The sequence below is a fragment of the Dipodomys merriami genome, unplaced genomic scaffold (genome assembly GCF_024711535.1).
Source record: "Dipodomys merriami isolate MVZ:Mamm:240054 unplaced genomic scaffold, mDipMer1.0.p SCAF_2, whole genome shotgun sequence".
In the NCBI taxonomy this organism is placed as follows: Eukaryota; Metazoa; Chordata; class Mammalia; order Rodentia; family Heteromyidae; genus Dipodomys; species Dipodomys merriami.
The window spans coordinates 12,298,488-12,311,972 of NW_027203381.1; the positions used below are offsets into that span (position 1 = coordinate 12,298,488).

At 43.0% G+C, this 13,485-nt stretch overlaps 1 protein-coding gene across 2 annotated transcripts in view; it reads left to right on the forward strand.

Moving 5' to 3' along the window:
- Nucleotides 1–11,949, forward strand: part of Atp8b1 (ATPase phospholipid transporting 8B1) — a 107,543-nt gene extending 95,594 nt beyond the window's left edge. For both annotated transcript variants that reach the window (XM_070029058.1, XM_070029059.1), the window contains exons 23-28: nt 2,726–2,949; nt 5,292–5,375; nt 6,883–7,128; nt 7,439–7,577; nt 9,708–9,838; nt 10,511–11,949. In XM_070029058.1, the coding sequence (XP_069885159.1) occupies nt 2,726–2,949; nt 5,292–5,375; nt 6,883–7,128; nt 7,439–7,577; nt 9,708–9,838; nt 10,511–10,732 (1,046 nt within the window). In that variant the 3' untranslated portion in view covers nt 10,733–11,949. The remainder of the gene's footprint in view (nt 1–2,725; nt 2,950–5,291; nt 5,376–6,882; nt 7,129–7,438; nt 7,578–9,707; nt 9,839–10,510) is intronic.
- Nucleotides 11,950–13,485: the final 1,536 nt, after the last annotated feature.

The following is a 13,485-nucleotide window of genomic DNA, read 5'->3' on the forward strand; positions in this document are numbered from 1 at the left end:
TGTGGCATAGTAGTAGAGTGCTTGTATAGCATGCATGAAGCCCTGGGATTGATTCCTCAGTTCCACATAAACAGAAAAAGCCAGAAGTGGCACTGTGGCTCAAGTGGTAGAGTGCTAGCCTTGAGCAAAAGAAGCTCAGGGACAGTGCCCAGGCCCTGAGTTCAAGCCCCAGGACTAAAAAAAATTTTTTTAAAGCTATGACCATTGGCTAATGTGTTTCATGTTTAGCAGAACCATCCAGTAGAAATTGAAGGGAATGGAGACCCACATGTTTTTGCCCCTAGCGAGGATCTACAGGCTCTCAGAGGCTGCCCTACCAGTTTATGGGGTGTTCTCACTTCTTGGTCTAAGACCCTCACAATCTGCATGAGCCCTGAGAGAGATGAATAAAGATGTAAAGCAGTCTGGGTGCTGGTGGCTCATGCCCATAATCCTAGCTACTCAGGAAGCTGAGATCTAAGGATAGCTGTTCAAAGCCAATCTAGATAGGAAAGTCCATGAGACTATTATCTCCAATGTACCACCAGAAAACTGGAAGTGGAGCTGTGGCTCAGAGTGGTAGAGCACTAGCAAAGACAGCTCAAGGACAGTGACCAGGCCCTACCACATACCCCCACCCACCAAAAAAAAGACTTAAAGCCTTGTGGAAATAACCAGTTGCTGAGGAACCTATGAAGGTATGTCTACCAGTGAGCCATCAGTCTGCATGCAGAAATTCAAGGCAGTTTAGGGGCCTGTGCTGAGAGTTTGGGGAATAACACAGTACTGCATCATAGTGCAGCTCTTCCGTTGCCTCTACTTACCTTGTAGGCAATGTCAATACTCATTTCAACTGTTGTACTTGGCCCTCTCCATGCAAAGGATGAAGGCCTGGATACCAGAGCTTGGACCAGGGGTTCCTTTTTCTCAGCCTTGACAGTCCAGAGAAGTTCTCATTTCCTTTTGTGGCTTGTTCAGGAAAGGAAAGAAGGACACATGGTTTAGTAGGAAGGAAATTTGGCAACCAAAGCTGGTCATAAGGACTATTTATATATTTTGAAAAAGATGATAAAATAGCCTATGAGATGCAATGTCTTCTTCTTTTTTAGAACTGCAAAGTATAATTAAAAAAAATAGGTTTGGCCACACTGCTACAATTATACTTTGAAATTTACAGACCTTGTGTTCCCAACTGGGACAGGATGTTTGAAGTTTCTTTCTAGTTGGAAACTAGAGTTGGCAGTTTACTTCTCAGAGTCTGAGTAATAGATTGTGTTCTCCAACACATTTTCTCTAAATGATCTCACTATTGCTCTTTATGTTTGTGACTTTTAAGACATGGGTAACAGTCCTTATTCTCTAACTTAATGTTATTTAGTGACTAGTGGAAGGAGGAATAAAATGGTAACTTCTTGCACATTCGGGAACCCTCCCCTAACTCTGCCACCCCCAAAAATATACATACATATGTCTCACCACCACATCAGAGGGTGAAAGTTAAAGAAGTTCTTGGTTAACTTCTTTCAATTATAACTGTTGGAAGACAACCAGACCTATCATGGGCAGGGGTTAGTAGAATGAATTTACTTATAAAGATAAGAACATGCTTCATTCTGCCTAATAAGCCAGGCCTCCGGGAGATGCTAGAATCAAGACCTAGAGTTGCACTGGAAACCCAGTGTCTGTCTCTCTGTCTGCCTTTCTGCCTGCTTGCCTGCCCCTTCTCTTTCTCTACTTTATTTCTCTATCAGAAACTTTCAGAAATATACTTCACACCTTACATCATGAATTTACATGGCAAAATTCTAGATATAAACACTCTTGAATGCCAATTCCGGAATCCTAAGAGAGGTACTTATTGGTTGAATCCCAAAAGAGATACTGATTGGCTGAGTCAGGGGGGTGGGGGGGGGGGGGCGGGGAGTGGTTCTGTAAGTTAGAATCAGAACAGTAGACAGTCCTCTGTAGATTCTTTAGCATGGGGCCTTTGGTGCTTTCAAAAGCTCTGGATGGCCAGAAAACACAGGTTCTAGACTGAGTCTCTAGAGGAACTTCTACCTTTGAGGTCCATCTAAAGACCTTCTCAGTAATACATCTTTGTAATTGCCTATCCGTACATGGGCAACTGGATAATGAATTCTGCTGCACAAATACACAAAGTGCAGGGGTGCAGGGTTCTGATTCACTTGTGCCTCCAAGTCTCAATGGTGATAAACAGTGAACCTAATTCTCCACGAGAACCCAGCTGCAAAACAGTCTGGGAAATGGAGGATTTATATTTACTTTTCCACCTCTCCAATTAGAACAAGTATGGAATTATAGTGGAGAGTCACTTTTCAGTATCTACCATAGATTTCAAATGGCTGAGTGAGCTATGGCCAATAGGCCACATGGAGGTGCACCCTGTGGGTAGAAGGAATGGTTTGGGAGATGGACAGATAATCTAAATGGAATTCTCCACTCGCCTGAGAGGTATTCACAAATATTTGTGAAAGCTCTACCATGTGCATTGTATAGCGAACTATAACATGACTTGGAGTTGGGTCCAGGAGCAGGGGGTGAGGAAGGTGAACAAAAGCTTTTATATATATTGTTCCATGAATATGTATGTGTACATATATAAATATATATATGTATACACACACATATATGGTGTTTGGTTTTTGCTATAGAGACATTTTTAGCATCTAATGTTTTGCCTCAAAGCAGCTTATGATTCACAGTATCTTCCTCCTCTGCTCTGCAGCTGCGCACATTGGTGTCGGGATAAGTGGACAAGAAGGGATGCAGGCTGTCATGTCCAGCGACTATTCCTTTGCCCAGTTCCGATTTCTGCAGAGGTTGCTGCTGGTGCATGGCCGGTGGTCTTACATAAGGATGTGCAAGTTCCTACGATACTTCTTTTACAAAAACTTTGCGTTTACTTTGGTTCATTTCTGGTACTCCTTCTTCAATGGCTACTCAGCACAGGTAATAAAACAGGATCATGAAAGCATTTTGTATTGAGTAGAGTTCTTACATTAAGAAAACACTTGTTCTAAAGACCAAATTAGTCAGGTGCTTATAGCTCACTGTTGTAATCCTAGTTATCCAGCAGGCTGAGATCTGAGGATTGAGGTTCCAACCAGATAGGACACAAAAGTGTGTGCAATTAACTAGCAAAAAGCTGAAAGTGGAGTTGTGCCTTGAGCGGTAATAGTGTTGTACCAGTGTCCTTATTTCAGTGTTAGCCATCTCCTGATAGTTAAGGACATAATTAAGGCTATAGCTTAGATTTCTAGAATGTTTCTGATACTTTAAAAATATTTTGTTGACTTTAGAAGTTGTTTATATCTTTTTTTTTCATTTTTAGGTTATTTTTCCATGCTATTTTGCTACACAGTCGAATGGCAAATTATTCAACTGTAAAAGAATAAAATTGTATTTGATTAAGACTAATGAGCCAGGCGCTGGTGGCTCACACCTGTAATCCTAGCTACTCAGGAGGTTGAGATCTGAGGATCTCGGTTCAAAGACAGCCAGGGTAGGAAAGTCCCCAAGACTCTTATCTGCCATTAACCACTAGAAAATTGGAAGTGGTGCTGTGGCTCAAGTGGTAGAGTGCTCACCTTGAACTGAAGAGCTCAGGGACAGTGCCTAGGCCCAGAGTTCAAGCCCAACAACCACCACCACCAACAACAAAATATATGGAGGCTAGGCATGGTAGTGCATGCCTGTAATCCTAACTACTTGGAAGTTGGAGATGGAGAATGGTGGTTAGAGTCCAGCTTGGGTACAAGAGTTAGCAAGACACCATATTAACCAACAAGCCTAACATGGTTGTATATGTAGGAGGCATAGCTAGTGAGTATTAGTGAGACTGGCCCTGAACAAACAGAAGAGGCCTTAAAAAAAAAAATAAAGCAAAACAGAGCTGTGTGTGTGTGGATCAAGTGGTAGTATGCCTAGCAAGCAGTAAGGTCCCAATTCAAATCCAAGTACTGCCAAAAAACATTTTTTTAAGAAATATGGATGATGGCAAATCTATTATCATTAACCCATTTGTTGTTTCATTGTTTTTCTTGTTGTTGTTGAAATGGGGTGGTACATACTGAATATACCCAAAATAATTCAGCAGAAAAATATCATTAGTAAAAAATAAACTAACAGGAAGGTGGCTCAGTGGTAAAGTGCTTGCCTTGCATGCATGAGGCCCTGGGTTCGATTTCTCAGCACCACATAAACAGAAAAAACTGGAAGTGGCACTGTGTCTCAAGTGATAGAGCACTACCCTTCAGCTAAACTGCTGAGGGACAGTGCCCAGGCCCAGAATTCAGGCCCCAAGACTGGGAAAAATAATAATAATAAACTAACATCAGTGCCTGTGGTTCTCGAACCTTCTTTGCTACTGTGCTGTGGGGTTGAAGGAATCTCAGGTCAATGGCCAGGGCAGCCTTGGAGTGGGGCTGGGTTGCCCACTCTGGGTGGAACTGCATATAACTCAGTCCCCTGTAGGCTAATTCCTCTCCCATCCCACCCCAAGGAATGAAGTGTACACAGTGTTCTTCATCCTTTTCAGAAACATCTTGTTTATGTTCAGCCAGACATTTTTATATGACATTTCCATGAAAACGCTGGCTGTGCAAAATAAACACAAAACTTGACAGTCCTTGTGCTTCTGAAATAGTTTTACTGTTTTTATTTAAATATCAAAAAAAGTTTAAAGTATCCTAGTTCAGTTTCAAGTATTTGAATTCATTAATAAAAAGGATGGCTAAATGGTGAATTTAGACTTGTCTTCTAGCACTACTGATCAGAACAGTCTCTGTGTGTGTGTGCGCGCGCGCACATGCGCGCACGCACTGGTCCTGAGGCTTGAACTCAAGGCCTGGGTGCTGTCCCTGAGCTTTTGTGCTCAAGTCTAGCATTCTACCACTTAAGCCACAGCTCATTTCCAGCTTTTTGTGGTTAATTGGAGATAAGAGTCTCACAGATTTTCCTGCCCAGGTTGGCTTTGAACCTCCATCCTCAGATCTCAGCTTCCTGGAAAACTAGGATTATAGACATGAGCTACCGGTATGTAGCCAGAATAAAGTCTTTTATTGAAAAATTTTGGAGCATTATTGCCCCTCACATTTAAGGCAGGGGAGGGAGGAGGTGGTGTTTCTGTGGAAGGCCTGTGGCTCTGTCTACCACATAGAAACAACCTCCTGTCCTGTTCAGTGGTAGATGAGGGCTAATTATTCAAGAGTCCTCTTTGACTGAGGACATTCCTGTGAGTGTTGGTATATAACAAAGCCTTTGTCAATCCTCCCCGCCCCCCATCTCCACAGACTGCCTATGAGGACTGGTTCATCACACTGTACAACGTGCTGTACTCCAGCCTGCCTGTGCTCCTCATGGGGCTGCTCGACCAGGTAAGAGCTTTGTGCCGGGGGTTCTGGGTGGACCCAATGCCATTGGAGAGTGATCCACCAAAGAGTCCTCAGCACATCCTTCTTTTGCCTTTACATTGGCAAGAATCCATCTGTTGCTTTCAGACAAGAGTCCCAACTGAAAGCTGGGCACCAGTGGCTCACGCCTGTAATCCTAGCTACTCAGGAGGCTGAGATCTGAGGATCGTGGTTCAAAGCCAGCCTGGGCAGGAAAGTCTGTGAGACTCTTATCACCAATAAACCACTAGAAAACCGGAAGTGGCACTGTGGCTCAAACGGTAGAGCATTCGTCTTGAGCTGAAGAGCGCAGGGACAGTGCCCAGGCCCAGAGTTCAAGCCCCACGACCCCCCCCACCACACACACACATACACACACAAAACTTGTGCATGTAAATTTTAGCACTTTCCAATGCTGATGTGTTTAATTGGCAAGTCAATCTACACTTTGTCTCTAAAAGGTATTCTTACAGAAAGTGTTTTAATCAATAATAAGAATTAACTGGTCACTAGACACCACTGGCTCAGGTTTGTAATCCTACTCAGGAGGTTGAGATCTGAGAATTTTGGTACAAAGCCAGCCTTGTAGAAAATTCCGCAAGACTCTTATCTCCAAGTAATCAGCAAAAAGCTTGAGGTAGAAGCCTGAATCTGCAGAGTACCAGCCTATGAACAAAATAGCCAAGTGAGGAATTGGAGGCATGACCCAGTTGATAGAGCTAGCCAATGAGCACAATATTCAGATAATGAGTCATCTCAGACCTAAAAGACAAGAAAAAAAGCCAAGTGAAAGCATGAGGTATAGTTCAAGTCTCAGTACAGCATCCCCCTCCCAAAAAAAGTTATCATTGTCATTATTATTATTAATGTATTGGTTTATATGTGAACATTTTCTCCCTAAATTTGAAGTAATATATATTGTCTCCTCTCTACGTGTGTGTGTGTGTGTGTGTGTGTATGTGTGTGTGTGTGTGTGTGTGTGTGTGTGTGTGTGTGTGTGTATACCAGTCCAAGGGTCTGGGTGCTGCCTCTGAGCTTCTTTTGTGTACTGCTAGCTCTCTACCACACTCTAGCCACAGCTCCACTTCCAGCTTTTTTGGTAGTTTATTAGAGATAAGAGTCTCATGGACTTTCCTGCCAGGGCTGGCTTTGAACCACAGTCCTCAGATCTCAGCCTTCTGAGTAGCTAGGATTACAGGCATGAACCACTGACTCCTGGCCTTTCCTACATTTTAAACATTCATTTATCTTTTTTTCTTTTATAAGTAGCAAAGTAATAAAATCTTGCCTAGGCTCTCTGAGTGAAATATCAAGTATCAGTAGACTAAAGCCCTGAGGCTGATCTCTGTGCATGCACAGCTAATGTCACATCTTTTGTTATCTTGCTTCACGATTACTTCCTGAAACTTAACAGGAGATACTGCATGGTAATGTATCTGATGTCTTTCACCTCATGGATAAGGTATCACTCTAATTTTATTTTCCCCTGAAGGATGTGAGTGACAAACTGAGCCTTCGTTTTCCTCGGTTGTACGTGGTGGGACAAAAGGACTTACTATTCAACTATAAGAGATTCTTTGTCAGCTTGCTGCATGGGATCCTAACGTCTCTGGTCCTCTTCTTCATACCTCTTGGAGCTTATTTGCAAACCGTGGGACAGGACGGAGAGGCACCTTCAGACTACCAGTCTTTTGCTGTCACTGTTGCCTCGGCCCTTGTAATAACCGTCAATTTCCAGGTATGTGGCTTTCCACAGCTGTATTTGGTTATGTCAGTACCTATATGTATGTAGGCTGAGTACATGGGCTGTTCTTCAACTGAGCCTCTGTCACCTCACAAAAATAAGTATACTATTTTCAACCCTCCCCCGCCCCCATGCATACTTCCTTTTTCTTGCCTGAATCAAGGATGGTTTGGTTTCTGATTGTTTTGTACTCAGACCAAATCATGACTACATTGCCAGATTCCATTTTCTGAATTCCTAGATCCTTTCTTTCTTGCTAACTCCCCAAAATGAGTGCTCTGTTTTTTCTCTGGTTTCCCAACAGATTGGCTTGGATACTTCTTACTGGACTTTTGTGAATGCTTTTTCCATTTTTGGAAGCATTGCACTTTATTTTGGCATCATGTTTGATTTTCATAGTGCTGGAATACATGTTCTCTTTCCATCTTCATTTCAATTTACAGGTTGGTATTGTGGAAATTCCAAAAGATAAGGGTATAGATAAATGTCACTAGCTTAGATGTTAACTTTAAGTTCTGGTTAAATTTTTAACAATGAATGAAATAAATGACATGTATGGTAAATAAATATATATGGTAAATTATTGCTACATAAAATTCATGTTCTCACTGGAAACTGGTGGTGGTGAGTTGGTAGGGTGGTAATAAGTTAAGATAACATCAAAGTACAATTGTGCAGCTGTGAAAATGGATAGCTGAAAAATTATAAGGCCAAGAAAAGCCAGATGCTGGTGACTCATGCCTGTAATCCTAGATAGAAGAATGAGATCTGAGGATCTCATTCCAGCCAAGGAAAAAAAGCCCATGAGCTTCTTCTCTCCAATTAATCAGCAAAAAGCTTTGAGTAAAAAAGCCAAGAGAGATCAAGAGGCCTTTAGTACAACCCCAGTTCTAGTATTAAAAACTTCAATTAAATAAAAAGACTAAGAGAAACCTTCCCCCTTTTCCTTCCATAAAATCTACTGTTTATGGTTATTGGAAAATTGATTAGATATCTATTTCTGGTAGTTCCATAATGTAATTAAATATTTCCAAAATGCTATCTGAAATATATAATGGGTAAAAATTTTCCAAAACCATATCCTAAATACATAATGGATTATAAAACTTTTCATATGGTTTAATCAAGTTTTTCCACTTGTATAACATACTCTTAAGACTAAAAAAAAAAAAAATACAAGTTTGTGCATCGGTGGCTCATGCATGTAATCCTAGCTACTCAAGAGTAGCTGAGATCTGAGGATTGCGGTTTGAAGCCAGCTCAAAAGCAGGAAAGTCTGTGAGACTCTTATGTCCGATTAACCACTCAAAAACGGGAAGTGAAGGGGGCTGGGAGTGTGGCTTAGTGGTAGAGTGCTTGCCTAGCATGCATGAAGTCTTAGGTTTGATTCCTCAGTACCACATGCACAGAAAAAGCCAGAAGTGGTGCTGTGGCTCAATTGGTAAAATGCTAGCTTTGAGCAAAAGAAGCTCAGGGACAGTGCTCAGGCCCATTGTTCAAACCCTAGGACTGGCAGAAAGGAAAACAAACAAACAAACAAACAAAAAACCCTAGAAGTTAAGCAGTGGCTTAAAGTGGTAGAGTGCTACCCTTGAGCAAGAGTTCAAGGACAGTGCCAAGGCCCTGAGTTCAAGCCCTACAAATTATAGAAAACAAACAAATTTTTGCAAGGTGACTTGGACAAATACTATGCTACCATTACATTTCTAATTACTGAAAAAGGAAAAGGGGCTGGGAGCTGATGGCTCCAGCTACTGTCTCCACCAGTAACATTTGTAATCCTAGCTACTTAGGAGGCTGACTTCGAAATATTGAGGTTCAAAGCCAGCCCCAATAGGAAAGTCCATGAGACTCTTTATTGCCAATAATCACCAAAAAAGCCAGAGTGGAGCTGTGGAAAACTAACCTTGAGCAAAAGAATCTCAGAGACAGCACCCAAACCCTGAGTTTCTGCCCCAGGACCAGCACCAAAAAAACAAACAAAAAAAAAGTACAAAGAAGTGCTAAATTTGCTAAACATATGAACTATCAAGATTTGGAGTCCTAAAACTCAGAAGTTAGCCATATCTTTATCTTTGGAAATAATGTATGCAGAACAATAACTAAATTGATAGAAAACAAAATAGTCACATGACCAATAATTAAACTCTAAGAAATATATGACAAATTACCAAATGCTAGTCAAACCTGTTCTAATAGAATTCAGTTTTGCTCTGTGTGTGTGTGTGTGTGTGTGTGTGTGTGTGTGTGTGTGTGTGTGTGTTGAGGTGAACCTAAGATCTGGCACATGGTACTGAGCTACACCACCTCTAATTTGCATTTTTGACTCAAAAGCGTGTTAACAAATGCACATTTCCCCCCGATTTGTTTCTTTATGTACATTTGCTTGTTGAAAAGAACTGATCTTGTTTGACCTTGCTTACTCACATTTGAAATGTTCATTCCTTGAATGTTTTGGGGAGACCAATATGGTTGTAAAACTCTCGACAGATAACCCGTTTATGGATTATAGAACATGAACTCTGCTCTTGGGGTAAATGGACCCCTGTAATTCAATCCCCATTTCTTTCCAGGCACGGCTTCCAATGCGCTGAGACAGCCATATATTTGGTTGACCATCATCTTAACGGTTGCAGTGTGCTTATTACCCGTGGTTGCCATCCGTTTCTTGTCAATGACCATCTGGCCATCAGAAAGTGATAAGGTAGAGAGAAATAAGTCCGCCCTAACCCTGAGAGTCCCTCATAGAAATAAAAGCATTTCCAAACAGCATCTTCTATGCAGACTCTATAGACTTACAGGAAGTGTGATTAACAGTGTTTTGGCTGTTTCTCTTTAACGGCATCTTTCCAAAACAACAACTAAAAACCAAACGGTTTAAAAATGAACTCCTCGCCTAGTGCTGGTGACTCACACCTGTAATCCCAGCTACTCAGGAAGCTGAGATCTAAGGTCTGTGGTTTGAAGCCAGCCCTGGCTAGGACGTAGTGAGACTCTTCTATCTCCCATGAACTTCCAAAAAGTCACAAATAGGGCTTCTGATGGAACTGGAGCTGTGGTCAAAGCCTTGGCCAAAAAGCACCCAGGCCCTGAGTTCAAACCTCACATCCGACCAGGAAAAAAAGGTGGGGGGGGGGAGGAATAAAGACAAGAAGGGAGTGTGCGCCAGGTGGGCGACTTCGGTGCCCCCCAAAGCCCTGGCACGGGGTAGGGGTGGGGGGAGACCGGCTGGTCTCCAACCTGTGCCCAGCCTGGCTTGTGCCATGGAGCGCGCGCCAGCCTCTGGTCCCCGCCCGCACGGGGGTGCGCGTGCGTGCCCCCCATTTCTTTAGACGTCTGTGTTCAGGCCTCCCCCTTCCGTCCTCCTTTCCCCCAGATCCAGAAGCACCGCAAGCGGTTGAAGGCGGAGGAGCAGTGGAAGCAGCGGCAGCGCGTGTTCCGGCGGGGCGCGTCATCGCGGCGCTCGGCCTACGCCTTCTCGCACCAGCGCGGCTACGCCGACCTCATCTCGTCCGGGCGCAGCCTGCGCCGGAAGCGCGCGCCGCTGGACGGCATCGCCGACGGCCCGGCCGAGTACCGGCGCACGGGGGACAGCTGAGGCCGCCGGGCCGGACGCGGCTCCTGCTCGTTCTCTTTATAAACAGACCGCCGCCGGCTGTACGCGGGTTGGGCCGCCGCGCAGGCGCAGGGCCCGGGGAGACCGTTCGGCCGGCTTGGTTGGCTGCAGCCTCCACGGCCTCCAAGGTCCGGTGACATTCCTGACATCTCCCTGTCCTGGGGCGGTTCAGCTCCCCGCCCCAGCTTACAGTGATAACACCTCCGCTCCTGAACACTCACCACCCCGAAACTGGATGCCTGGTTCTTACACTCAAGAAACACACTAGATTTTGTTAAGTGTGTGGCACAGGCTGGTTTGGGCTTATCATACCATGGTATGTCCTGGCAACTTCCTGGAATACAAGGGATTGGACTCCTTACCCTCATTTTCTGAAAGCAGATATTTATGGGCTTCAAAAAAATCGTTTTTTAAAGGCTGAGAATATTAATAGACACTAAAAGGTACATTTAAACAGGAGAAATAAATTCTGGTGATTTGTGGCACAGTAGGGTAACCAAAGATCATGGAAAAATACTATCTTGGAAATGCTATAAGAATTTAGAATGCTTTCATTACAAAGACATGACAAATGCTTGAACAAATAGAGATTACAAATTATTACACATATTAAGCTATTACATGGCTGGCTGCCCAAGTAGCTGAATAGTAGAGTTCAGGCCTTAATTCAATCTCAGCATAAAAAGGAGGGACTAGGAAGGTGGCTCAGTGGTAGAGTGCTTGCCTTGCATGCCAGAGGCCCTGGGGTCGATTCCTCAGCACCACATAAGCAAAAAGAAAAAAGCCAGAAGTGTCACTGTGGCCCAAGTGGTAGAGCTAGCCTTGAGCTGAAGAGCTGAGGGACAGGGCCCAGGCCCAGAGTTCAGGCTCCAGGACGGGAACCCCCCCCAAAAAAAAAAAATTGAAAAGGAGGGGTTGGGAAGGTAGCTTAGTGGTAGAGTGCTTGCATAGCATGCATAAAGCCCTGGGTTCAGTTCCTCACTACCACATAAACAGAAAAGGCCAGAGGTGGTGCTGTGGCTCAAGTGGTAGAGTGCTAGTCTTGAGCAAAAGAAGCTCAGGAACCGAAGAAGCTCAGGAACCGTGCCCAGCCCCTGAATTCAAGCCCCACAACTGGCAAAAAAAAAAAAAAAAAAGGGAAAAAAACACAAGGTATCCCAAAAATGTGTATGTCAATTAAAAGTTATACAATGCTTAAACTGAGCTGATTCCCTTTGAGCTGATTCCCTTTGACAGACACTTGTGTGTATGTGTGTGTGTGTGTGTGTGTGTGTGTGTGTGTGTGTGTGCGCGCGCGCGCGCATGTGCGTTACTTTACTTGGGCTTGAACTCAGGTCCTTTTTCTCCTTCTCTCTTGCCTGCCTCTCTTCCCCCCTTCCATTTTGTATTTTTTATTTTTTCAGTTCTGGGAGTAATTTCCATCCTTAGGCTGCAAATGTTCAAAATCAGTCCCTTTGAATATGTAAGGAAATCATAAGATGTGTACTTCATCTTTATATATGCAGGACAGGAAAATTCAATTCTAATTTTATAATGCATTTTGAAGATATGATACAAGAATGTATGGTTATTGGATGGAAGTAAATTGCTGAAAGTTTACAACTTCATCTTGTAAATAAGGAGAATTGTATGTTTCTTTTTTTTACAAAAATGTTTCTTGTGTAATTATATCAGTTTCAGATTTTTCTCTTTTTTTTGAATTGTGGGAAAGGTTGGCAATGCAAATGTGTCAAAGACTTTAACTGTTGGGTGCAATATTATCAATTTTAAATGAAATTGCTTTGGATAAATTATTTCTATATGCTGTAAATCTAAGATTGAATGTATATTTTTGTTTAAAAAATAAATGTTTTAGTAAAATCTCTGGCAATAGAATCTTTTAACATTTTTATATGTTGCATATTTTTGTTTATTTCTGTATATTGCAGTGCCAGGGATTGAACACAGGGATTCAAGTGTGCAAGGAAAGCCCTCTACCACTGAGCTATATTCCTATCCCTAAAATAGTAAATCGGGCGTTTTGCCAACTTTAAGTGTAGAGTATATGACAAAACAATCTAGTCCCAAGGATTTTTCAAAGAACTCCAGTACTGGTAAGAAATAACATCAGGAACAGAGTGGTAAATGTCAGAGTAAATGTGATTGAAAAAGATGTGATTATTCGCATCAGACGCAGAGGGTACTGTAGAGTCTACTCCAATGAGAGCAAGTTGACAACTTTTCCAAATCACCTCAATTCTTTGGAGTCACAGTAAGAGGAAGGGGGGAGTGAGCAGATAAAGTTGAAATACACGATAAACAGTTGTCAGGAAAATAGGCAAAGAGGAGTGAGGAAGGGGAGAAGAACAGGGAGGAGGAGGTGGAAGCTGAGGTTTGAGGCTGTGGGAAGTTAAAGGTAAGGATTTCAGGGCAGAACAAGTGACTGGCACCTGGCCACAAAGGACACCTTGACTTCAAGGAACAGTGATTCTATCATGGAGGAGGTTGTCTGTCCACAGGTGGGACTTCTCTGGGAGGCATGATTAGCAGGGAGTGATGAGAAAGCACCAGCCTGAGGGAGACAGGGCAGGTGCTTAGCCTCTGCAATAGATATGTTATGGGAAGATTTCTGTGCAGACCTAGGAAATGGCCCCTGAAAAACTGAAGACAATTCTCTGCCATAGGCTACACCACTGAAATTGTGTGAGTGGTATTTTAAACCAAAGAGTACCTCATAAAGGTTCTTCTTCAGGCCC